The sequence below is a fragment of the Delphinus delphis genome, chromosome 8, assembly GCF_949987515.2.
Source record: "Delphinus delphis chromosome 8, mDelDel1.2, whole genome shotgun sequence".
Classification (NCBI taxonomy): Eukaryota; Metazoa; Chordata; class Mammalia; order Artiodactyla; family Delphinidae; genus Delphinus; species Delphinus delphis.
In genome coordinates, this window is record NC_082690.1 from 74745927 (window position 1) to 74771799 (window position 25873).

Consider the following 25873-nt stretch of genomic DNA (forward strand, 5'->3'; position numbering starts at 1 on the left):
GGACACAACCTTTAAAAGCATAACCTAGCCCGAGGACACAACATAAACTGATTAGAACCAAATGGGTCCAAGATGGCAGGCGAGTCAGCTTCCACTAGACCTTGAGCCTCAGTATATGCTCACTGTAACACGTCAGCAAGCTAAATGACACACCCACAGGCACCATGACAGTTCCGAGGCCATCCATAAGTGTCAAAAAGTGGATGGTGCCCCAATTCCTGGAAGTCCCCACCCCTTCCCCGAAATAGCTGGAATATTCCTCCCACTCATTAGCCAATGGAATTACCCACCCCTATAAAAACTGACAATCCCATACCCTGGTGCCGCTCCTACCTTCTGAGATGGCCCACACTCTGTGGAGTGTGTTTCTCTCTAAATAAATCCACTTCTTACCTATCACTGTGTCTCTCACTGAATTCTTTCTGTGATGAGACAGCAAGGACCTGAGCTTCATTAAGTCCTGAGACCAGGTGTGTGATTTCAGTTAAAAGACTGTGGATTCAAGTCCCAATCTGGGTTTTGGCTGTGTTTGAGTCCTGACACGTGGTTTCAAGTCCCAGTCTGAGTTACCTGGTTTCACTTGTGTATCACCTGAAAAGTAAGAATGTTTGACAAGTTGCTCTCTTACTCTCCTTCTAGGCCACATAAAAGATGAAATCCATCCATACAAAAGTTTTTTCTTGGGTACCAACTAAGTATTAAACACAACCCCCAAGAGCTGGGGCTGTATTGGTGAGATAGATGTGATGCCTGAACTTACAGGGTAGAGTCTTCCTGGGGTGATGAATACTGGGCTTCTCTACTTGGACTTGCCCAAGGTCACACAGCTATTAAATGGCCAAGATTCAAATCTACTTATGTCTGATTTCAAAGTTCATACTTTCCACCACATCAGGCATACCAGTCAGGGTTCTGGCAGGAAAATGCAGAGTGTTGAAATGGGATAAGTGAGGAGAATTTAATAAGAGAAGATTTACAAGGGTTAAGAAAAGCCCAACAAGGAGTGGCGCTGCGTCCCAATGGTAAAAACAGCCGGAAGCATTACCACACCGGGGTGTGAGAGGTGTGGTGGCAAGGTGGTTACAGGAACCTTGGAGAGCACCTGTATCTGTGAGGGAGGTCTGGTGGGAGCAGTGCCCTTTGGCAGAGGACCGACCCACAGTGACCCTGTTGCAAGGGATGTGGGGGAGTAGAGACCCTTATCTCACATTCTTCCCCTTTTCAGATCCAACCAGTGCCTCCCATTGGCCAAATCCAGCTAGAAGCCACAGGACAAGGGAAACTGGGGTGATACGGGCCTTAGAGGTCAGCTCTGGGGTCACAGAGAAGGGTGCAGAGGGTAGAAAGTGGATCTGAAGGGGTAGATGAAAATGCCCAGTACGTCAGTATTTCACAGACTCTTCTCATTCAAATATTTCCTTCATGAATTCGTTATATCCCATGTGTACTCTACACTCACCTATTCTTAATATCTTTAAAACGTCCTCACTTTTACACACTTATTAAATGTATTAATAGTAATAAGTACTAATAAATGTATTACTAGTAATTAATGTAATATGCGGCTACTTTAAATAGAGGAAAACCATTAAAATACAATAAAATGAAGTTTACTGAACTTAAAAAATTAAAATTGAATAATAATTATAAATGATGATTTATCTTATGAGAGCAGGTACAGTCTGGCCCCTGCCTGCCTCTCCAGTGTCCTCTCCCTCGCCCCTACCCCGTGCGTTTATGCCTCCATTTCAGTCATATTGGGTTTTTGGCCCCTCAAAACCAGCCATACTCTCACCCACCACAGTGCCTTTGCATAGGTTGTTCTTCAGCATTGATCAATGAGAGAACACTCTCAAAAATGCTAGGGAACCTGAATAATACAACAAAATAGGACAATCAGCTAAAAAGAAGAGGAATTATGCTTTCCTGAAGACTATTCTAGAATTGCACTGGTATCGCTAAACATTTTATCATTGATCTGGATATCCGGGTTCTTGTCCTGGCATCAAACTTTAATTCTATAATCTTAGAACAAATATTTAACAGATACGTGACTCAGCTTCTCCATCTATAAAATGAAAAAAATTGGCATGGAAGCAGGAAACATGTGAGCACATATGCCAGCAGTTCTCCACTCGTACAACTTTCAAAAGGGAAAAAAATTACTGTCAAGAACGTGATAAATATACCAAATCAGCTACCTAAATTGTTGAATGCCGTTCATGGTTGCATTTGTTCTGTAACAGGGGAATACAGAAACATTTTCTTCCAAACACCTACCTTTTCCAAGTCCAAACTCTTTTTGCCCCACCAGATACCTTAGTCATGCTACATTTATTTATAACTCTCCTTTGCAAAAAAATCATTCAGCATACATATTTATATGAATAAATGGGATAATAAATGGGGAAGAAGTATGGCCACTGTAGATACTGTTTAAATCCATTCTTTCTTTTTTTAAATAGTGACCTCTACTTCTCAGCCACAGCAATCAGAGAAGAAAAAGAAATAAAAGGAATCCAAATTGCTACTTTCCTTGGGGGTACGACCTCCTTCCCTACTCACAGACATGTGGGAGGCATTGGCCCCATCTAGGCTTCATTCCTCTGGCCACAGTGATGGTCAGGAGGGTCTCCTTAGTGCTCCTCAGGCAGAACTAAGGAGACACAGCTGGGGACTTTTGCTTACAATTGTGCCCTTTTCTGTTGGACTTAAGTCTGGTAGGATGCACTGATATCTTGAATAATCCACTCTCTTCATTTCTGCCCCCTGCTCTATGCCCTGAAGAAAACTGGTCCGCACAATATAAGCTCCTTCTAACTTCTAGTGGACTGCAGCCAATTAGGAGTAACAGCAGGAGATAAGGGAAGGAGAAGAGTGAGGCTGGGCTATTATTCCGCTGACTCTTCCTCTGTGGGGTTGCTGCATACTGGCTGTGTTCCTCTACTGAAGATCACAGGTCCTGTGAGACAGCTCTCTCTGTCACAGTTTTGGTAACTGATCCTCTCTCCTCCTTTGCTCTTTGAAACATCATTCATTTAGTACCCTTGCCTTAGACTACCCACTTTGAGTGCCATGTCTTTCCTATCTTGGACCTTGACTAAAACAGAGGATGACAGGCTGGAGCTGCCCACCGCCTTCGAGTCATGTTGTGGGGTCTTAAAGTAAGACGGACATGAAGGAGAGCAGAGCCAAGGGAGGAGGAGGGATCGAGTCCTGGCCTCACTGGCTGACCGCCTGACTCCAGTGATGTCTGAGGCTGTCACACACACTGACATTTTCAACGATATGAGTCAGTGTATTTCTTTTTTTGCTCAAACATTTTGAGTTGGTGTTCCAATTGCTTGAAACAGAAAGTCTTTATTAAGATATCACTAAAAATATGGCTCTAAAGTGAAGATGCATGGATCCCTGATGCTAAAGACCCTACATTTGACCTAAATACAGAACTACTTTCCAGTTTCAGTCTCCCTGAGTCCCGATCCTACAGCAGATCCTATTTTCAGATCTCTTTGAGATTCTGCCTCCTTTACACACTGTGTGTATCCTTACAATATTCACCGTCTTTACTCAAGTTAACATGAGTGTGTCTCTGTTTCTTGGAGCAAAGTAAACGTAATAAAACAGTTTCCATTTTATAGATAAGAAAAGGGAGGCCAAATAAATGAAGAAACTTCATCTAAGTCAAAGGTAATGTCAATCCTGGACTTGGCAGGCAGGTCTTCTGGCCCAGGACCTTTCCATGTTACCCCAGCTTCCTTGTGTTCCTTTTGCCTTTTTCCGTTATGTGTTTGCCTTCCCATTTGCCCTGAACTTTTGTGGCCCTGTCCCCCTAGTAGCCTAGGGTGTGTCACATTATCTCAGGGCCTTGATGCTAGCCAGCTGTCAGAGAAGAAAAGCCATGGGCTTATCTTTTTCTGAGTTTCCATCCCTTGTCTGTCCACTCATTTGGCATTTAGCATGTGTTACCCTATGAAAGTTTGGGAGATGTTGGATAATGTTAACTTGTACTTTTATTTAGCTCCCCAAGTATTCATAACTTGCCGTCTCAGGTGAGAGTACGTTTATCTGGTATCTGATTCATCCTGGAAAAATCTATAGTCCTTACCACAGTATTTAGCTCACATTAGAGAATCAGTAAGTATCCATTGACAAGATTGACTAAAAGCATCTTATATTAGGCAAAATGCTGGCTAAGCTGCGGTGACACAATTACAGTGGCTCCAACATGACAGAAGTTGACTTCTCTCTCACAGCCCAGAGGGGGGTGGACAGTGCAGGGTAGGTAGGCAGCTCTGTTCTATGAAGTCATCCAGGGACTCGGGTTCCAGCTTCTTACTCTGACATCCTCTAGGGTGTCTTTCTCCACATGGTCAGAGCTGGCTCACTTGTACCGCATTCACATCCTGGCCTAAGGAATGGAGGAAAGGGAAGGGAAAGCAGGTAGCTTTCTTATTAAAATGTGATTCAAATATGCACATATTATCTCTGCTTGCAGCTCATTGGCTAAAACATCGTCACATGGTCACATCAGCTTGCAAGTGATGCTGGGAAATATAGAATGTAAATAGTCAGCCACGTGGTCTGATAAAACTCAGGACTCTGTTGCTAAAAGAAAGATGAGCCATTTGACCACTTACCATCCACTGGAATGACTAAAATTACCAAGATTGATTTTCACCATTGATTGATACCAAGTGGGTTGGAGAATAAAATAGTGCACCCACCTTAGCGAGCTCTTTGGTCATTCCTCTCCTAGGTATTAACCTAAGAGTAATGAAAACATATGTCCACTGGTACAAGAAAGTTCATGGGAACCTTAGTCATAGGAGCAAAAAACAAGAAACAGACTAAATATCCATCCATACGAGAATGATTAATCATGTTGGGATAGTCATACACTGGACGGCTGCTCAGCAATAAAACTGAACAAACTGCTTATACATCAACCAGCGTTCACTTACCCATTCAGCATAGTAGGCACAGAGCCCAGGCCCGTGAAAATGTTTTAATTTCTTTTAAAATTAGAAGGAAAAAATGAACTTTTAGGTTGAAGAAAATATTTTATTATTTAAGACGGATATATTTGTCATAGTAACACAGTTATAAGAGATACATTTTAAATTTTATTTTTTATGAAGGAAGGGGCCCATGAAGTCCCTAGGACCCATGAAGGTCATAACGCAGCCCTATAAACAGTAGGGATGAATCTTAAAAACATTATTTTGAGCAAAACATACTGGAGACACAAAAGTACATGCTGTATGATTCTATTTAGTGAAGTTCTATAACAGGCAAAACTAATCTGTATTGATAGATCAGAAGGTGGTTGCCTCTGGGACGTGGAGGGATTGAAGGCACTTTCTGGGGTGAAAGAAATGTTCTGTATCTTGTTTTAGGTGGTGATTACCTAGGTGTATGCGCAATTGTTTAAAATCATGGAACTGAACCTTTTGCATCCGTGCTTTTTTTTTTTTTTTTTTTTTTTTTGCGGTACTCAGGAATCTCACTGTTGTGGCCTCTTCCGTTGCAGAGCACAGGCTCCGGACGCGCAGGCTCAGCGGCCATGGCTCACGGGCCTAGCCGCTCCACGGCATGTGGGATCTTCCCGGACCGGGGCACGAACCCATGTCCCCTGCATTGGCAGGTGGACTCTCAACCACTGTGCCACCAGGGAAGCCCCCATGCATTTTATCGTATATTAATTATGCTACAACTTTTTAAAAAAGAAAATCAGTGCAACAGATTTGATGAATGAATTCTTGAGACAGTGTTAGCTGACAAGATTTTCAGCTGCATTTTAGTAGAAAATCGTTAGGAGCTCAAAGGGAAGAGTTCAGGCACTGTGGCAGGCCAATGTGGAACAAACCACTCTGCTCTGTATCAGTCAAGGTTTTAGACTGCAAGCAACAGAAAGTAGCTTAAGCAGAAAATGAAATTATTGCAGGAATAACAGGAAGTATAACAAACAGGCTTTGAAAACAGGCAGGAATTAAAGGAAGCAAAACAGAAACAGATAATCAGATCACTGGCAGATCCCACGATGCCATTATCCTGTATCTTTGCTCCACCCAACCAAACTCTATCTCGGTTTTCCACTGCGTCTTTTTATTACGCCCCCCAAAGTAAAAAAACCTGGATGAGAGTGTCTGATTGGCTGAGTCTAGATCTCACCTACATATAATAATTTTCTGGGAGTTGGGAGGCGGAACATATTTCACTTCGCTTCTAGAGTGGCAGGTAGGGCCCTGTCTCCCACTTATTTTGGAATTCCCTATAATGATATGTTTGAATGCTGGGCAGTCAAAAATGACCACTGTCCACAACACTATCTGTGTTGTTCAGATTCTGGCGTGTGATCCTAACTCCTCTCCAGGACTTTCAGGATCCAGGATAGGCCCAGTGTAGATAGTTATGTTCTAAACCACAATCCTGGTCCTGGAGAGTGAACAGGAGATCAGGTGTGGAAGGTTGCCCTGGCTCAACCATCTAGAACCTGAGCGGGGAAACCAGTTGTACTGGTGAGATACAGAGAGAACTTGAATTACATGAGAGAATATTTGAAAGGCAGAGAAGATAGTAGGCCTTGGTGATTAATCTAGAATGTGGTAAGGCGGAGAAAGGAGTCAAAGGTGACAGCCCGAATTTCTGACTTGAGAGAGAAGGGGTGAATGAAGATTGTGCGGACGAATAGGGACAGTGACACTGAAGAGAGGCAAGGAGTAGACTGTTTATTGCTGTTTGGGGTGGTTAGAAGGGAAGGGTTACGTTTTGATGTGGTGAATTCAAGATGAAGATGTCCAACACACAGTTGACATTACAGGTTTTAGAAAGAGATCAACGAAGATCAAGTCTATTGGCTGAGGCCTTGGATGAGGGCGAGAACAGCCCAGGTGGTGAGGAAGAACGCCAGGGAGAAGGTTCCGGTGATTTCCGATATTTAGGAGGTGGTCTCCCATTTTCCTACCTAGCCTGGTGCTGCGCACGTGCTCTGGGCCCCCCACGCCGGCGCCCAGGCACCCTCTGGTCCACGGGCGGGCCACCCCTCCACATCCCGCCCCTGTGGGCGGGGTGAGCAGCGATAGAGCAAAGTCACCCGGAAGATGAAGTCGGATAGGCGCGGACCGGGGAGGGGCCCCGCAGAGTCGGGCGAGGGGAGGAAAGCGCCTGAGCGGAGGGATGGCCGGATGTCCCGGCCCGCAGCCCTGAGCGCTGCGTTGGCGGCGGCGGCGGCGGCGCTGGTGGTCGCGCTGCTCCTGCTGCAGCCTGAGGACGCGGGGCCGGGGGCCGGCTCCAGGTAAACCCTCCGCGTGAGGGACCAAGCTGGGCTCCGCGCCCCTGCGGGCCAAGGCAGAAGGGGCCGGAGTCGGGGACACCGTGGGGGAACGAGGCCTCCTGGTACCCGGGCGCATTCCCTGTTCCAGCCCCTTCCAAGGTGTGGGTTGGCTCAGAAGCGGGTAACCAATACGGCGCCCCGCCCTGAGGGTGACTCTGCACTTTCCCCCGCGCCCAGACTGCAGAGAATAACCGTATCTTCCTCCAGAACAAATAACCTTTGTTCCCAGGGTAAGCACGGCTGTCCCTTTAAATATCCCGAGACCAGCACCTGTTAATGTTATTTCTGTAGCATGGCCGAGACAGAAGCGCTACCGAGGCTTCGGGAAGACTTCAGGATGCAGAATAAATCCGTCTTTATTTTGGGTGCCAGCGGGGAAACCGGCAGAGTGCTCTTGAAAGAAATCCTGGAGCAGGGCCTGTTTTCCAAAGTCACGCTGATTGGCCGGAGGAAGCTCACCTTCGACGAGGAAGCGTATAAAAACGTGGTGGGTATTTGAGCTGGGACTCAAAAATGTACCCGCAGTGGTTCTTCAGAGTGAGCATATTTTATGCTGCGAGGCTGAACATTGCCCTGCAGTGGCGGCAGGAGGTGTTCAGCGCGTGACCACGATTGGTCTGTGAGAGGCCTTACTGGAAGCTGGATTGTAGGTCCAGGTGGGCCTCCCCCTCACTGCCAGGCCTTGGACAAAGCCCTTCTCTCAGGCTTTGCCCCCATAAAATGGGGCCTAAGTGTAAGGGGGTCTAGGGAGACAGAGAAGAGCCATGCTTCCAGGGTCCTTTAAGCTGGCTTCTAGAAAAAAAGCCCTGTGACCTTGGGTAATTTTCTCAACCCCATTGCTTGTTTTGTCTACCTGTCCACTACACACTAAAGTTAGCGAATCAGAAATAGCTTTGCAGAGGGGGAAAGGTCTATGGCACTGGGAGGTGGGGTTATTCACCTACAAGAATTTGCCCTGTCTCAGGGCTGCAGGCTTGTGTCTGTAAGTGGAATAGTCCCTTTCCTGTCACTTACACTTTTCGTGTTTAAACCACTGACAGACCAGACTTCAGTCTGGTGTTAATCCCCTAAATATTTGAAACCTGAGCTTGGTGGAGATTTCTTTCCCCTTGCAAATGGAGTTATTTGTGAACTGCAGTAAATTAAACTATAGTGAAGTTCTGAGACTGCCCCCCGCCCCCCCGCAACCTGGACCCACAGGTAGAACATTCCAAATAACAAACGGTCTCACAAATAAATGTTCATGACCCCTGCAGGTCCATGATCAGGTCATTTTGCATATGTCTTTGGTCCCTCAGGACTTTTCTGTTAAAATGGACATCTTTGTTCAGACTTAGGCAGGTAATACGTGATCTTCATCGTCTGGCTTCATGGGGGCATGTCAGACACCTCTGGTCGTTAGAAACTGAAATCGAGTTCTGTGCTTTGACAGTTGAGTTTTGGTGGTGCCTCTTTTGGTCAGGCACTTTTTGTAAACATACGTTTCTTCAGCATTGTGTATGGTGCCAGGAAAATGCTTTTGAAAGAGTCAGTGGTAGAGAGGGAAAGCAACGTTTTATTTAAAGTCCTGAATGATGGGAACTTCCCAAACTTTTCTTTTTTAAGCTTCACAACAAACTAAGAGGTTAGATGGAGGTTCTTAAATTTCCATGGGCATGAGAATTACCGAGGGTGCTTATTAAAAGTGCAGTTTCTGATTCAGGAGTATTGGTGTGAGACCTAGGAATATGCCTTTTTGTCAAGCACCTGCTGACTGATTCTAATGCAGGTGGGTCGTGGTGTAGACTGAGGGAAAGATTATCATTCACATTTTACTGCTGAAGAAACTGAGACATATAAGTAACTTGGCCAAGATTATTAACATGCCTAGTAAGTAGCAGACCCAAGACTCAAGCCTAGGTTTTGAGACTCCAAACACCATTTCCTTCCCCAACATTATACCTCATTGGTATTTCTCCTGGTAGTATACAGACAGGTCTTTTATTTTTCCAGAGAGAAAATTATAATTGAACCTGACTTTAGAGATCTAGATCACACCTAGTCCAATTGTGTGTACTGTGGACATATAAGTACATTGTTGATTTTTGAATTCAGATTAATTGCTTTTTGGTGGGAGAAAATGAGCTTGCAAAATTTGATGTTAAGTGGGTGGACTCTTTAGTAATGTTCTGTCATTCTTTAAATCTAGAGGGGGTATTTTTGTCTGTTTTTTTGTTTTGTTTTAATAACATCAAGTCATATACAACTATGTCTTTGTTGTCTAGAATCAAGAAGTAGTGGACTTTGAGAAACTGGATGACTACGCTTCTGCCTTTCAAGGTCATGATGTTGGATTCTGTTGCCTAGGTACCACCAGAAAGAAAGCTGGGGCGGTAAGGAAGGAATCTACCCTTTTCCCCTTTCTCTGGTCAGTAATGTCGCAGATTCCATTCTTGCTCCCTCTTTTGCTTTATATTTGCTGTGCTTAAGTGTAAATTAGCTCTTATCATTTAAGATTCCATATACTGCCCTAGCCTTTGCTATACTTTGAATAGTACTTATAAGTTCATCTTTCCTTCAGCATAATCCTTGAGTTCAGGCCTGTGTGCTGGAGATGTCATAAATATTTACATGGTCTTGCCTTTTGCAGATATCGTGGTCACTACTTGCCCTGACTTACGCAAACCATTATGTCTGAGTAAAAGTAACTGGCTCATGCTCTTAGCAGTAAGTTATTTTGGTTTCTTTATAAATGTCTTAAACTTAAAGCATTCTCTCTCACTTGAGTGATTTGCTTCAACCTGTTTTCATGCCAAGCTTTAAACTTCTGGGCTAGAACATCAGAACAGAGGCACGATTCAGCTAGCCTCCGGTGATGACTCAGCCTCCAGCGATGATTCAACCCCAATGGTGATTCAGCCTTAACTGACGCAGAACTGTCCTAACACACATTGTATTCTTTTTTTAATGATGTTCTAAATTGCTTCGGCCTCTGTATAGAAGTCAAATTTTACTACATAGTTAGAAATCATAGCTTACTATGTAGGTCCTGGGCAAGTTTTAATACGTACATCTTATTTAATTTATACCTTGACTATAGTTTATCCCTTTGACAAAATTTACTTGCTGGAGTTAAACATGTCTTTTAAACATGCAGAACCATGATGCTGCCATGGGGGCTTACCATAGGTTTATAAACAGGCCCATGCATCAGAATCATTTGGAGAGCACAGAACTATTGGTTTATACCAACCAAGGAGTTAGGCTCAGATGTATTTCTCTGGGCTTTCTGGTGATCCAAAGAGTAATTCTATTTATGCTTTCAGTAGGGACAAATTTCCAAATCTTCTGTAGTTCTACCATGCGCCCGTGGGAACACATCTGAGTTTTGAGCTCTGTTCTGGGAAGTGTGGATTATCGAGAAGTTGACTCTCCCGGGAATTGGCACATTATCTCGCCTAGGAAGGGTCATTTTCCTGCTGATCAGCTCCTGCAGTCTTTTCTGTCCCAGGGACAGTCACAAGGCATGTGCCCTCTGACAGCATTGAAAAACTTTTGTTCTAGTACACTGCAGGTTACATTGTCTCAAGTGCCAACCTGACTTTGGTGGTGACTCAGCAAAATAAGAACACTACTGCATTAGGCATAGAGCAGTTGATTTTCATGACATAAGGCAAATCTCATTATAGGGCGCTCCAGGGGAAAGTCTAAATTGCTTTGTTGCATCCAAATCACGTAATGCAATTTTAATCAGAGGAGTTGGATGTCTTCCCTATCCAGAATATTTTTTGAGATGGAGTTGGTTCTCCACCTGGAAACTAAATACCTTTTGTGCTCCAAAATCAGTTTGGAAAGATAAAAGTAATTAACGAGTAAGCAAGAGAAAAGACTGGTAAACCAAGTATAATCTCAGAAATAAGTTAGAGCTTAAATGGTTTAAGAGGATAGTGACAGAAAATAAGCTGACATTTCCTCCAGAAAGTCTTTTTTTTTTTTTTTTTTTAATTTGAAGGTGATTTAGATTGGATGCAGTATGAAGTTTGGAGGTTGTGATAACTTCAGGCAGTTTAAAAGAGGTGACAGTTCACAAGTGGCTAGGTAATAATAGTTGTTTGAGCGGGGGGAGGGTGTGTGGATTTCCAAGCTCACTCCACCTGGTATTCTGGTGAGCAGCGTTCTCTGTAAAAAAAAGGGAGCATCAGATGGGTATTGCAAAGCTGGTGGCAAGCCTAGTGTCATTCTGTAGCTGTTTTGTAACTGGAGCAGCCCGCATTTTACTTTAGCAACTTCAAGAAATTCAGGGTTTCTGTCTCATTGTTGAAATCCTATGAGTAGCCTGCTTATTTCCCTATGACCTTCAGTTTAATTTGCTGGGGATGGATGTTATAACAAAAAAGCATAATCAAGGTGGCTTAAACAACAGACGGTTTCTGTCTCACAGTTCCCAAGGCTAGAAGTCTGAGGTGGAGGTGTTGTCAGGATTGGTTCTTTCTGAGGGCTGAGAGGGAAGGATCTTTTCCAGGCTTCTCTCCTTGACCTGTAGATGGCTGCCTTCTCTCTGTGTCTCTTCACATGGTGTTTTTCCTACGTGCCTGTGGCTATGTCCAAATTTCTCCTTATTATAACAACACTAGTCAAACTGGATTAAGAACCACCCTACTTGGAATGACCTCATCTTAACTAATTACATCTGCAAATAAGGTCACATTCTGAGGTACTGGAGGTTAGGACTTCAGCACAGGAATTTTGAGGGGGTAACATTGCAACCCATAAAATTCAGTCTACCCAGATTTCTTTTGACACTGGTGCTAGGGATAGGTCTGTTAGCTTTCTTCAGCTGTTTGGAAAACCATTTTCTTTAGCAGTAGCTGGTTAGATGCTAATCTTTCTTTTCACATTCACAAGCCATAGTTGTCTAATGAATGCAGTGACTGTGACTTGGCCCTAATCCAGATCTACTGGAGCAGAATCTCTAAGGTTGGAAGCCTATTTTTAACATGCTTCCTGGGGGATTCTGATGCAGCCAACCTTTTCTTCTTGTTGGACCTGCTTTCTGGATGCGTTAGACAGTATTAGTCCTCTTCGCCTGCTGGGTTTCCAGGTACTGTTGTCCCAGATAGCCTTCACCTTGCTTTGGTAAGTAACTTACGTACTACTGAAAGTTGAAATACCCTTTGAAAACCAGATCTACATGGGCCATAAGTGAGGAGCAAAACCTCACACAGGGGCCAGAGAATGGTGCTTTCCCCTTATTAAGAGAAGGATTTGGTTAGTGAGTTTGAGGGGGTGTGATTTAGTTTCACCTTTTCATTTGTCTCCTCACCTGGTAGGCACAGGCTCCAGAAGTCCAGGCTCTTGTAGTCTGTTGAGTGGACGATGCCATTAATGTGATGAATGCAGCCATTGTCACACTTATTAGGCATCATTAAAGTCTCGTGGCCTCTGATTCAAATGATACACTCTTATAATCCAGGGGCTTGTAAACTACAGACTGTGGGCCAAATACAGCCTGCCTGTTTTTGAACAGCCCGTGAGCTAAGAATGTTTTTGTATTTTAATTTTTTATTTATTTATTTTTTTAAAGTTCTTTTTCTTTTGAATTTTATTTTATTTATTTTTTTATGCAGCAGGATCTTATTAGTTATCTATTTTAGACATATTAGTGTATATATATCAATCCCAGTTTCCCAATCCATCCCACCACCACCACCCCACACACTTTCCCCCCTTGGTGTCCATACGTTTGTTCTCTACATCTGTGTCTCTATTTCTGCCCTGCAAAAAGGTTCATCTGTACCATTTTTCTAGGTTCCACATATATGCGTTAATATACAATATTTGTTTTTCTCTTTCTGACTTACTTCACTCTGTATGACAGTCTCTAGATCCATCCATGTCTCTACAAATAACCCAATTTCTTTCCTTTTTATGGCTGAGTAATATTCTATTGTATTTATATACCACATCTTCTTTATCCATTTGTCTGTCGATGGGCATTTAGGTTGCTTCCATGTCCTGGCTATTGTAAATAGTACTGCAGTGAACATTGGGGTGCATGTGTCTTTTTTTTTTTTCCACTTTAAAGTTCTTATTTTTAACATCTTTATTGGAGTATAATTGCTCTACAATGGTGTGTTAGTTTCTGCTTTATAACAAAGTGAATCAGCTATACATATATCCCCATATCTCCTCCCTCCCACCCTCCCTATCCCACCCCTCTAGGTGGTCACAAAGCACCGAGCTGATCTCCCTGTGCTATGTGGCTGCTTCCCACTAGCTATCTGTTTTACATTTCGTAGTGTATATATATCCATGCCACTCTCTCACTTCGTCCCATCTTACCCTTCCCCCTCCCCGTGTCCTCAAGTCCATTCTCTACGTCTGTGCCTTTATTCCTGTCCTGCCCCTAGGTTCTTCAGAACTTATTTATTTATTTATTTTTTTAAGATTCCATATATATATGTTAGCATACAGTATTTGTTTTTCTCTTTCTGACTTACTTCACTCTGTAGGACAGACTTTAGGTCCATCCACCTCACTACAAATAACTCAATTTCGTTTCTCTTTATGGCTGAGTAATATTCCATTGTATGTATGTGCCACATCTTCTTTATCCATTCATCTGTTGATGGACACTTAGGTTGCTTCCATGTCCTGGCTATTGTAAATAGAGGTGCAGTGAACATGGTGGTACATGACTCTTTTTGAATTATGGTTTTCTCAGGGTATATGCCCAGTAGTGGGATTGCTGGGTCATATGGGAGTTCTATTTTTAGTTTTTTAAGGAACCTCCACACTGTTCTCCATAGTGGCTGTATCAATTTACATTCCCACCAACAGTGCAAGAGTGTTCCCTTTTCTCCACACCCTCTCCAGCATTTGTTGTTTGTAGATTTTCTGATGATGCCCATTCTAACTGGTGTGAGCTGATACCTCATTGTAGTTTTGATTTGCATTTCTCTAATAATTAGTGATGTTGAGCAGCTTTTCATGTGCTTCTTGGCCATCTGTATGTCTTCTTTGGAGAAATGTCTATTTAGCTCTTCTGCCCATTTTTTGATTGGGTTGTTTGTTTTTTTGATATTGAGCTGCATGAGCTGTTTATATATTTTGGAGATGAATCCTTTGTCCGTTGATTCGTTTGCAAATATTTTCTCCCATTCTGAGGGTTGTCTTTTCAACTTGTTCGTAGTTTCCTTTGCTTTGCAAAATCTTTTAAGTTTCATTAGGTCCCATTTGTTTATTTTTGTTTTTATTTCCATTACTCTAGGAGGTGAATCAAAAAAGATCTTGCTGTGATTTATGTCAAAGACTGTTCTTCCTATGTTTTTCTCTAAGAGTTTTATAGTGTCCAGTCTTACATTTAGGTCTCTAATCCATTTTGAGTTTATTTTTGTGTATGGTGTTAGGGAGTGTTCTAATTTCATTCTTTTACATGTAGCTGTCCAGTTTTCCCAGCACCACTTATTGAAGAGACTGTCTTTTCTCCGTTGTGTATCCTTGCCTCCTTTGTCATAGATTAGTTGACCATGGGTGCATGGGTTTATCTCTGGGCTTTCTATCCTGTTCCATTGATCCATATTTCTGTTTTGTGCCAATACCATACTCTCTTGATTACTGTAGCTTTGTAGTATAGTCTGAAGTCAGGGAGTCTGATTCCTACAGCTCCATTTTTCTTTCTCAAGACTGCTTTGGCTATTCGGGGTTTTTTGTGTCTTGATACAAATTTTAAGATTTTTTGTTCTAGTTCTGTAAAAAATGCCACTGGTAATTTGATGGGGATTGCATTGAATCTGTCGATTGTTTTGGGTAGTATAGTCATTTTCACAGTATTGATTCTTCCAATCCAAGAACATGGTATATTTCTCCATCTGTTTGTGTCATCTTTGATTTCTTTCATCAGTGTCTTATAGTTTTTTGTATACAGGTCTTTTACCTCCTTAGGTAGGTTTATTCCTAGGTATTTTATTCTTTTTGTTGCAATGGTTAACGGGATTGTTTCCTTAATTTCTCTTTCTGATCTTTCGTTGTTAGTGTATAGGAATGCAAGAGATTTCTGTGCATTAATTTTGTATCCTGCTACTCTACCAAATTCATTGATTAGCCCTAGTAGTTTTCTGGTGGCATCTTTTGGATTCTCTGTATATATCATGTCATCTGCAAACAGTGACAGTTTTACTTCTTCTTTTCCAGTTTGTATTCCTTTTATTTCTTTTTCTTCTCTGATTGCTGTGGCTAGGACTTCCAAAACTATGTTGAATAATAGTGGCGAGAGTGGACATCCTTATCTTGTTCCTGATTTTAGAGAAAGTGCTTTCAGTTTTTCACCATTGAGAATGATGTTTGCTGTGGATTTGTCGTATATGGCTTTTATTATGTTGAGGTAGGTTCCCTCTATGCCCACTTTCTGGAGAGTTTTTATCATAAATGGGTATTGAATTTTGTCAAAAGCTTTTTTTGCATCTATTGAGATGATCATATGGTTTTTATTCTTCAGTTTGTTAATATGGTGTATCACACTGATTGATTTGCATATATTGTAGAATCCTTGCATCTCTGGGATAAATCCCACTTGATCATGGTATATGATCCTTTCAGTGTGTTGTTGGATTCTGTTGGCTAGTATTTTGTTGAGGATTTTGCATCTATATTCATCAGTGGTAGTAAGAATGTTTTTATATTTTTAAATGGTTAAAAATTTCCAAAGAGGACTAATGTGTCATGACACATGAGCATATAAGAAATTCACATTTCAGTATCCATAAATAAAGTTTTATTGGAACATTCTCATTACTTTATATATTATTAGTGGCTACATTTGCACAATGATGGCAGAGCTGTGTAATTGCAATAGAGGCCTGCAAATTTGAAAATATTTACTATCTCACCGTTTATAGGGAAAGTTTGCCAACCCCTGTTGTCACCTATACTATTTTATTTGATGTCTAGGAGGGGGCTTATGAAGTGGTGAGGTCCCAGACGTTTCGTGAGACCCAGATCATAGCCTCTGTTTGGGTACCAAATGGCTGTGGGACCTTGGGTATGCTGGTTAGCTTCTGTGGGCCCCTGTCTCCTTGTCTGTGCTGAGAGGGTGGTGACCACCGAAGCCCCTTTGGCCTGCAGAACTCTCTGACTTTCAAAACAGAAAGAAAGGAATGCCCCAAATGGGAAAAAATGTGTGATAACATAGAGATTGACTCAGGAATCCTCTGCATCTATAAGGTTTTATTTTTCTATCCAGAGCTCTTTCTCTAACCAAGATCTTGGTTCCCCCTCTGTACATCAAATATAGACGTGCCCTCCAGGACACAAATAAATGGGGTCTCAGGTCATACCATTTGTTGTTTGTCAGTGTCTCTGTTTTCTAGTCTAATTTATAGGGTTGAATTGAAAAGGGAGTGAAGGAGAAAGAATCTGAAGCAGAAATATGGCCAAGTGGGACCCTTTGCGGAATGAAATCCTCCCTTCTTGGAAAAGGGTCTTGTTGACCTTGACTCATTCCTGCCTGCTTGCTTGTCAATGCTGAAATACCTTATCAGGATGAGGTGTTCTTAAGCCACAGTGTTCCCAGTTTGCAGGCATTGGTAAAGAATATTAGAAGGAATACTTAGTAGCTTTGGATTTTCATAAGACTTAAAATAAAGAGTAATTAGAGAATTTGTCTACCTAGATGTTTGTAGAGCCCATGAAGACATCTCTGCTGTGTCATATCAGTATATTGTGTTTATTTTTTCGAGCAGGTGCTGGGAAAGGAAATTTATAGTGGGAATTTATTTAATCATTTCCTTTTTCTAGAAGGACTCTGATTCCTGTCTTAGAGTAAAACACACCAACTGTGGAATCATAAAGACACAAAGACATAATGGACTTAATTCTCTCAGAAGAGACATCTTTTTTTCTGCCATATGGTTGGGGAAACTAAATATGGTTTTTCTGAAAATTATGTTTCTGGGATATGGAGTAGCTTGTTTTAGTTTGTTTTTCTATTCTTTTATTTGAGCTGCTAGAGAACAAGAAAGGGTTTAATAATATCTTAAAGATAGCTCCTTTCTATCTACAAAGGGAGTCTTCCTCACTCCAGAGAAAATCAGTGTGTGTCGGTATCTCTGAGTAAGTGTCCGGGATCCACGTTTAAGTTTGGCTTCTGAGTCCTTGAAAGCCATTGACCCCTTTGCTTTTGAGTTTCATTCACCAGTTAAAAGGCCACGCATCAGGGCGGGGGAAGTGAAATTCAAAGTTTGTGGGCTTGGAATGATGCGTATTTATAATCAGCTTGAGGGCTCAGAGGATTTGTGAAATCGTTTTGGATTAACAGCCATTGATTGCTAATAAAACAGTATTGAGCTTTGTCCAGAGAACAGCAGTGAAGAAAGGTATGGGCACCTTGTCGACAGGACCCATTGAGCAGGGATGATGGGCTAAGTGTGAGGGTCTCTGTAGCAGCGTGGGTGCTCGTCCTGCCCGGAGCCGTTGTCAGTCCTTTGCCAGGCGGGTGAAAGGAGGGACGCCAGAGGCTGATGGCTGGGGTGGTATTGATGTGCCTTAGCTGACTAATCAGATTGTAAAAGTCCCATGGTATTTATGTCACTTTAATTTTCATCAAACAATTGGAGACTGCAGGACTCTATTAAGGAGTGGTTGATCCAGAACTAAAGCCAGATAAATTGGGGTCTCAGTTTAATCAAATTATCCCTTTACTGGCCCAGGATTAAGTGAGAGGGACAGCGTCGGTCTAGAGCCTTGTGATTGGCTGAAGCTTTCCCGTATTTTTAAAGACACCGATGAAAGAAGAAACATTTTAACAGAGACAACTCTAGTAATCCTTCCAAGAAATAGTGCTAAACCAGCAGCAGCAACAGAAAGGAATTTATTTCACTAGTCAACGATGTAATTTTATTGGGAATAATGAACCTGTTATCAAAATCAGAGTTCTGGTGAATTGGAGTGAGGGGAAGAAAATAGATGTGGAAGACAAATAGAGTGTTTTAGAATTTTTTAAAGTCGTTTTGGGTTGTTTTTCTTGGCACATCTTGAGCACATGTAAAAATCTCAATCCAGAGAATGACTCTGAGGAGATCAATCACAGCCCACTCCCAGGATGTGCTGAGTATTAAAACTGGTTTGCTGCACACTGATTTAAGAAAGCAACAACATGAGTTTCAATCAGTGTGTAGGACAGGTTGCTGAGTCCGTTATTAGGATGGAATGTCAAAGTCTACAACACAGAAGCAGATGGGGATGATTCCCGGCTAAGAGTTAAGTTTATATTATCTAAAAAAAAAGAAAGAGGAACAACAGTACCCTGCAGGTCGTGGACATCGTTAAAAATGCTCCATAAGTGATAAGAAGAGAGGACGAGACAGGCTTTTGGGGTAACGGTGGTGCTCTATTTCTGGATCTGGGAGCTGGTTGCAGAAGATATTTATTAGTTTATGAACAGCTTATATAGCCAGCTCGATGCTTAGAATATATTTACTTTTATGATCTACTTCAATACAAAGTTTGAGAAGTTTGCTTGGGCCCCTTGTTTTAGAATTGAATTCTGTATTAGTTTCCTATTGCTGCTGTAACAAATTGCCTCAAATTTAGTGGCTTAAAACAACATAAGTTTATCATCTTACAGTTTTATAGGTTAGCAGTCCAATGTGGACTTTGCTGAGATAAAATCAAGGTGTTGACAGGGCTGATTTCCCTCTGTAGGCTCTAGGGGAGAATCCATTTTCTTTACCTTTTCTGGCTTCTAAAGACCACCTGCATATCTTGGTTCATGGTCCCTTCCTCCATCTTTAAGGCCAGCAATGGGGGATCAAGTGCTACTCACGTTGCCTAACTCCAGCCTCCTTTTCTGCTTCCCTTTTCCACTCTAGGGACTCTTGTGATTACATTGGGCCCAGTTGGATACTACAGAATAACCTTTTTCAAAGTCAGCTGATTAGCAGCCTTAATTCCACCTGCAACCTTAATTCCCCTTGGCCACGTAGCCTCTAACACGTTCACAGGTATGGGGATTAGGGCATGGACATCTTTGAGGGGCCATTATTCTGCCTACCACAGTTATGAATTAGTTCTGTTATTAGCTGGTGATGGTGTGAGGTAAGAAGGAACGTGAGTACCGTGGGGAGCACGGCTCAGAGAGTCAGGAATTTGCGCTCTGCTCTCAGCTATCTCACTCATTAGCCGGTAGTTCCTGGATCGCTGGACCTTGTTGTCACATCTCCACAGTGAGGGGGTTAGGCGTGATGTTTCCTAAGGTGCCTTCTATCTATCTTATGAAAGATACATATCTCCATACAAAATATAACATTTAGGGTCAGTAACTACCAGAGGGCAGATTTTTAATTTAAAAAAAATCACTGGGGCAGTAATCCAGTCTTCAGATTTGGAATCCTCATTATATGAAACCTCATTATATAATTGTGGGTACCCATGAAGTTCAGCTTCAGTAGACTTTAGACTGCTCTTCAGCTGTACCAAGTTTGAGGATGCCAGACTTCGTGGTGGTCCCAAGAAGCTGTTACTACATGGAATTCCCTAGTCTGGGTACAGGCCGGTATCCTTCACTTAGGCCCTGGAACCAGTCTGTATTCTCTTGTTTGCACCATCCTCTCCCCTCTTCCTTTGATTGCCACTTAGTTCTTTTTTTTCCTAATTGGATTTACCTTTTCTCTGCTTTCGCTGGACTTTTATTCATTCATTCAAATATTTTTGGAGCACCTGCCATGTGCTGGGTGGGCATGTACTGATGCTGAGATGTGAATTAGGGAAGACCCAACCGCTACCCTCACTGCACTGAGTCTAGACCAGGGGTCTCCAAACACTCTTGATTATATACCTGTCAGTAAAAAAAAATTTGCAGATGCACTCCTTACTAACGTGTGAAGTATGTTGTAAAGCATACACAAAAATTGGAAATTAGATAGACTTTGTTCTCATAGTGCGTGGGTAGTGTTCTCTGCCACCCTTTGAGACCCTGCTATGTTAGAGTTGACACACAAAAAAATAGAGAAAACAGAGAGAGGGTGGTAAGGTTGTGAAGGATTAAGGACAAAGAAATGTGAGACTAAAAACAGTTTCTCAGGGACTTCCCTGGTGGTCCAGTGGTTAAGATTCTGTGCTCCCAGTGCTGGGGGCCAGTGTTTGATCCCTGGTCAGGGAACTACATCCCGCATGCCACAACTAAAGATCCCACATGCCTCAACTAAAGATTCTGCATGCCACAAAAAAGATCCCGCATGTCACAACTAAAGACCTGGTGCAGCCAAGTTAATAAATAAATAAATATTAAAAAAACAACAATGAAAAACCCCAGTTTCTCAGCCTGATATTATTGTTCCTTTTGCTCCTTGCAGATTTTCTTGGTGTCTGTGTTTCAGTGTCATTGTCCTTGTCTTTTCATTGCAGTCTGGCCTTGCTACTAAAGCTGGTACATCTATCCTGAGCATCATATTGGAGTCATTCCCAGGGTCTAAGCCTGACATTCGTGTTGTTTTGGATGCATTTTATTTGGATCCCCATCCTCGTCCACCCCCCCCCACCCCCCCGCAAGGACTCTTAACCTGCCACCCAAGCTGATAAGTAATCTTTAAGATGAACTCGCAGCTTTTGGGAAATAACTCACATCCTTTTCACCCTTAGGAGGGATTTGTTCGTGTTGATCGAGATTACGTCCTGAAGTCTGCAGAGCTGGCAAAAGCTGGAGGGTGCAAACATTTCAACTTGCTGTCCTCTAAGGGAGCTGATAAGTCAAGCAGTTTTTTATATCTGCAAGTCAAGGTTTGTGCATGTTTCTATCTTTTGTATACTTTGGAGAACCCTGGCTAATTGGCAATACTAAATAATACAAAATGCTAAGTAATGCCAAAATGCATTAAATGCATTATATTATGCATTTTTTTATAACTACACGGACTGCTTTTTTGCAGAGATGTACTTAGTAAACAGGAGTGATTTGAAAGATAATTTCCAGTGTCTTCCCCTCTGTTGATTATCTAGTCATCATAAAATGAGATGTTGCAGCCCTGGTCTTGAGGATCAGCCCAGAATCTTAGCATTAGAAGAGACTTTGAGACAGTGATACTTTTTCCAGAGTAGATTAAATGTTATTATTGGGTATGGTTCTTGTCCTCAAGAATTACAGTCTTGTTTGGGGGGATCCCCAAAGCCAGCCCCAAGTTTGGGAATGCGCTAGAAGGCCTCCCAGGACTGCCATATAGTTATCTTCACAGCCATGTTGTATTACAATGAAAGAATATAAAGCAGAGTCAGTGCAGGGAAAAAGAAGTACATGGAGTGAGCTCTGGAGGAATCTAGGTTCAGGCTTCCAAGGGTCTTCTGCCAGTGGAGTTACACGTGTTTCATTTCTCCAGCAATGAGTATTGCCTACCAGAGAAATTCACTTGAGCTCAGGAGTCCAGGATTTTGATGGGGGTCAGTCACGTAGGCACCCTCAGCGTAAAAAAATTACAGACTTCCAGAAGGAAAGCAAGTGTTCAGCATAAACCACATTGTTTGTACAAATAGTTTAGGCATAGTAAAGTACCCTTATCAGTTAGCTAATGACGGGAACACTCCTAAAATCTGAGTTCCCCGACACAGGCCAGAGGACAACCTGGCAAGCAGACCTTTCTAAGAATAGCAGTTTCAGCCTGGTACTCTTGTACACATGTTGCTAATAGAGACAAAACACATCTTTGTAAAAAACCAACTAAGAAACGCACCCTCATAAAAATTTACATATGAATGTTTATAGAAGCATTATTCATCATAGACAAAGAGTAGAAACAACTCAAATGTCCATCAGCTGAAGCATGGATGAAAAAAATGTGGCATATACCTACAAAATAACATTGATTTAACTATGAAAAGAAATGACATATTATAGCATGGGTGAACGTTGAAAACATTATGCTGAATGAGGGAGGCCAGTCACAAAGGGCCACAACTTACATGACTTAATTTATAGGAAATGTCCAGGATAGGCATATCTTTAGAGACAGAAAGATTAATGGTTGGCTAGGGTTTGCGGGAGGGGATGGGAGTGAGTGCTAATTGGTACGGGGTTTCTTTTGGGGTGATGAAATATTCTAAATTTAGATTGTGGTGAAGCTGGGACAACTCTCTGTGAATGTATTAAAAATCATTCATTGAAAAAAGCTTTTTAATACATTGATTAAAATGTATTTTTTAAATATATTGATTAAAATGTATTACTGCAGATTATACAGTGCTGTAGGTTAAGTGCCAAATGAATGGTATGAACAGGCCAAGAAGGCGGCGGTGAGCAGGCTGCTTAGTTCATAGGCCTTTTAAACATCCCTGTGGCCAAGCTTCTCTGGCATTTCTGTTTATAGAGATGCCTGGCGTGAAAATTCATGGATTGTTCAACAAATTTAATTTAAAGCCTCATCTAGATGCTCTGTCTCTTGAAATGTTGTGGGTTTTGTTAGGAAGTGAGTAATACAAGGGAGTCTGTGGTTCTTCTGACCTCCTGAAACTACCTGGAAGCCAAAAAAGGTTAAGGTCCCCTGGCCTGCAGCACTGATTCTGGAGTGACGGACAGTTCTTTTATGGCTGAACTCCTAACATGTCACTCTCTGGATCTGTTTCAGTAGGTCACATGACAGGCTGGACTGACCATGCAGCCATTTACTCATTCGGTGCATCTTTTTTCACTCTCTACTACGTATCAGGATTAACTGATCTCTTCCTTAACTTCCCAGACTCTCTGGAATCTAAAAATCTAGGGGAGGATATTAACTAGTCTTGAGACCTGCAGAAGTAGATTGTCTTCAAAACCCCAAGTTATTCTTGTTATTCTCTCTTAAGCATTACAGCAAGTTGGTCTTGATTAAATACTAGAAATGTTTTTTTTTGGTTAACAGGGAGAAGTGGAAGCTAGGGTTGAAGAGTTAAAATTTGATCGTTACTCCATATTTAGGCCCGGGTAAGTATTCCTACTGCCTAAGAGTACACCACTGTTGGTTATTCCCTAGAAGCTGGTTTTTCATTTGAAGAGGCTGACAAATTTCTAAGATATGAAAGAGTTGGCTGGAGGGAGATTGCTTCTCTGAAGAACCCACTTTTAGCTTTGAAGGAAAGGCTAGACGGTTGGTGGTGCCAGGTTCAGAATAGTCTGAAATTTTCTGGGTAGCCTTGGCTGCCTTCTTCTTTAAAATCCTCTTCGTGCCCAAATAAAACCATTTATGCACTGTATTAGTGTGTTTGGGCTGCCACAACACTAACACTGCAGAAGGGGAGGCCAAGGTCAAGTCCAAGGTCAAAGTGCCATCAGGGTTAGTGTCGGGTGAGGCCTCTCTTCTGGCTTGTTGATTCATTGCTGCTTCTCTCTGTGTCCTCCTATGGTCTTTCTTCTGTGTGAGTGGAGAGAAAGAGAGAAATATCTGATATCTCTTCCTTTTCTGTAAGGACACCAGTCCTATCAGATTAGGGTCCCATCCTTATGCCCTAACTTAACCTTAATTACCTCCCTAGAGGTGTGTCTTCAAATACGATCCCACTGGGGATTAGTGCTTCATGAATTTGGGGGGACACAGTTCAATCCATAACATCCTGTATGGTCTGAATGCAATTTACCATCTCCTCCTCTGCTCTTCTTTTTCTCTTTAGAGTTCTATTATGTGATAGGCAAGAATCTCGCCCAGGTGAATGGTTGATTAGGAAGTTCTTTGGCTCCTTACCAGAATCTTGGGCCAGCGGTCACTCTGTGCCAGTGATGACTGTGGTTAGAGCAATGCTGAACAACGCAGTGAGACCAAGTGACAAGAAGAAGGAACTGCTAGATAACGAGGCCATCCACGACCTGGGGAAAGCTGATGGCTCTCTCAAGCCGTGACCACACTGGAGAAATGCTTTCTATTGTCAAACTCAACACCCATCACCTAATCGGTAATTTCGGGGTCTAAAAAACACATGTGCTTTAACTGTGGTTTCACTATTCTCAGTCGCCCAGATCCAATCAAAAAATGATCGTGCTCTGCATCAGCATTTTAGAGCCTGATTGTACATATGTAGACATTACCCTGGGAAGCCTTTCAAAAATAGAGATCCAGCAGCTCCCTGGTGCTCTAGTGTCTCGTATTCGGCACAGAAATGAGAGGTTCATAGGCCCTACCTCAAACTTTCTCAGTCAGAATTTTGGGGGTATGGGGACAGAAATCTGTTGTTTTATTTAAGCTTCTCTTATGGTTCTGATGCCACTGGTGGGGAGGCCAGCTTTGAAAGCTTGTCTGCAGAGTCACAGCAGCAGTGAAAACTTTATGTATCATGCAGATGAGTCCTGAACAAAAATTGTTGACATTTGTGTCTCTGAGTTACCCAGTGCTGACTGCATGTTAATTGTGTAAGTGAACATTGTGCCTTACTATTTCTTTAGAATATATAATAAAAGTTATTATATAACTGAGCTTATATAATTCATGGGAGAATTAAATAGAAGAATTAAAATAAATGGACAAGTCGTGGGTTCCCTTAGATTGTTAGAAAATGCCCAAGTATCTGTGGTAATATGCAGCATTTTGGCCAATGGGATTATAGAATAGCAGCTAATATATATCAAGTGCTTGCTAATTGCCAGCTTTTACACATGATGTCTGTCCTTTAACCCTCCAAACAATCTTTATACTTCTTACAGGCAGTACTATCATCCCCCTATCTTAGGTGGGGAAACCGAGGCTCACTGTGGTTAAATGCCTTGCCCAGGGGCTTAAAGCTGAAGCCTGAAGCTAGGAAATGGCAGAGCCAGGATTCTAACCCAAGTGAGCCTGAGTCCATAGCTTCTGTTTTTAACTACTCTGCAAGAGCATCCAGTATCTGTATATTTCCAGGAAGTTCCAGTTAATTGTTACTGGATCAGTACATGCCATGGATGAATAAAATAGAAATGTTTGGGTTTCTTCATTGGTCTAGGATCCCTCTAATGATTAACTACACAATGTTCACATAGCCAGTAAATGTATATCTCAAAGTGCTTCACTTTAAAAACTACGGAAAAGGAAAGGAAGAGGCAGAAGGAAGGGTCAAAGTCAAGAGGAACACTCTGTTAATTTCCATCATGGAACAAAGGCTAGTAGTGAAGTTTGTCTTAACGTCTGTGCTGGGGGAAGCAAAGTAATAAATTTCAAGCTTCAGTGGACTCCTTTAGTGTGTGTGTGTGTGTGTGTGTGTGTGTGTCTGTGTGTGTCTGTGTGTGTCTGTGTCTGTGTGTCTTCTGTCTGTCTTTAGAAGGGGTTGGACGTTCCCAATGTCAGTCATCTAGGAAAGAGGCATATTTTAGGATGGGGTGAGGACTTGAAATGTGGGCTTTAGGAAGGAGATGGAAGGAACATCTTCCTCCTGCCAGGGGTTCCTTTGGGGCTGGACTCTGAAGAGCCTGTTTGTTTAGGTGATAACAAGCATGGGCTCCAAGAAGTGAGGCACGAATTACGGGGACTCCGTGAGGATATACTGAGGCTGGTGGGCTCTAAAAGCAGCTAAACCCAGTGGCCAGTTTTAAGTTATTCTCCGTGTGTTGAAATTCCTTACCCACAAACCTACTGTCAG

The 25873-nt window shown here is 42.2% G+C and overlaps 1 protein-coding gene across 2 annotated transcripts; it reads left to right on the forward strand.

Moving 5' to 3' along the window:
* The first annotated feature begins 7120 nt into the window (after window positions 1-7120).
* Window positions 7121-24203, forward strand: HTATIP2 (HIV-1 Tat interactive protein 2). 2 transcript variants are annotated; one of them, XM_060018606.1, is made up of 7 exons: window positions 7121-7297; window positions 7628-7823; window positions 9601-9682; window positions 9966-10042; window positions 20951-21088; window positions 23197-23258; window positions 23942-24203. In XM_060018606.1, exons 1-7 carry the CDS (start codon window positions 7188-7190, stop codon window positions 24165-24167), a joined length of 891 nt encoding a protein of 296 aa, XP_059874589.1. In that variant the 5' UTR covers window positions 7121-7187; the 3' UTR covers window positions 24168-24203. The 2 variants fall into 2 exon arrangements, with proteins under 2 accessions (XP_059874589.1, XP_059874590.1); XM_060018607.1 differs by lacking the exon at window positions 9966-10042 and having other exon boundaries at window positions 7125-7297; window positions 9601-9708.
* Window positions 24204-25873: the final 1670 nt, after the last annotated feature.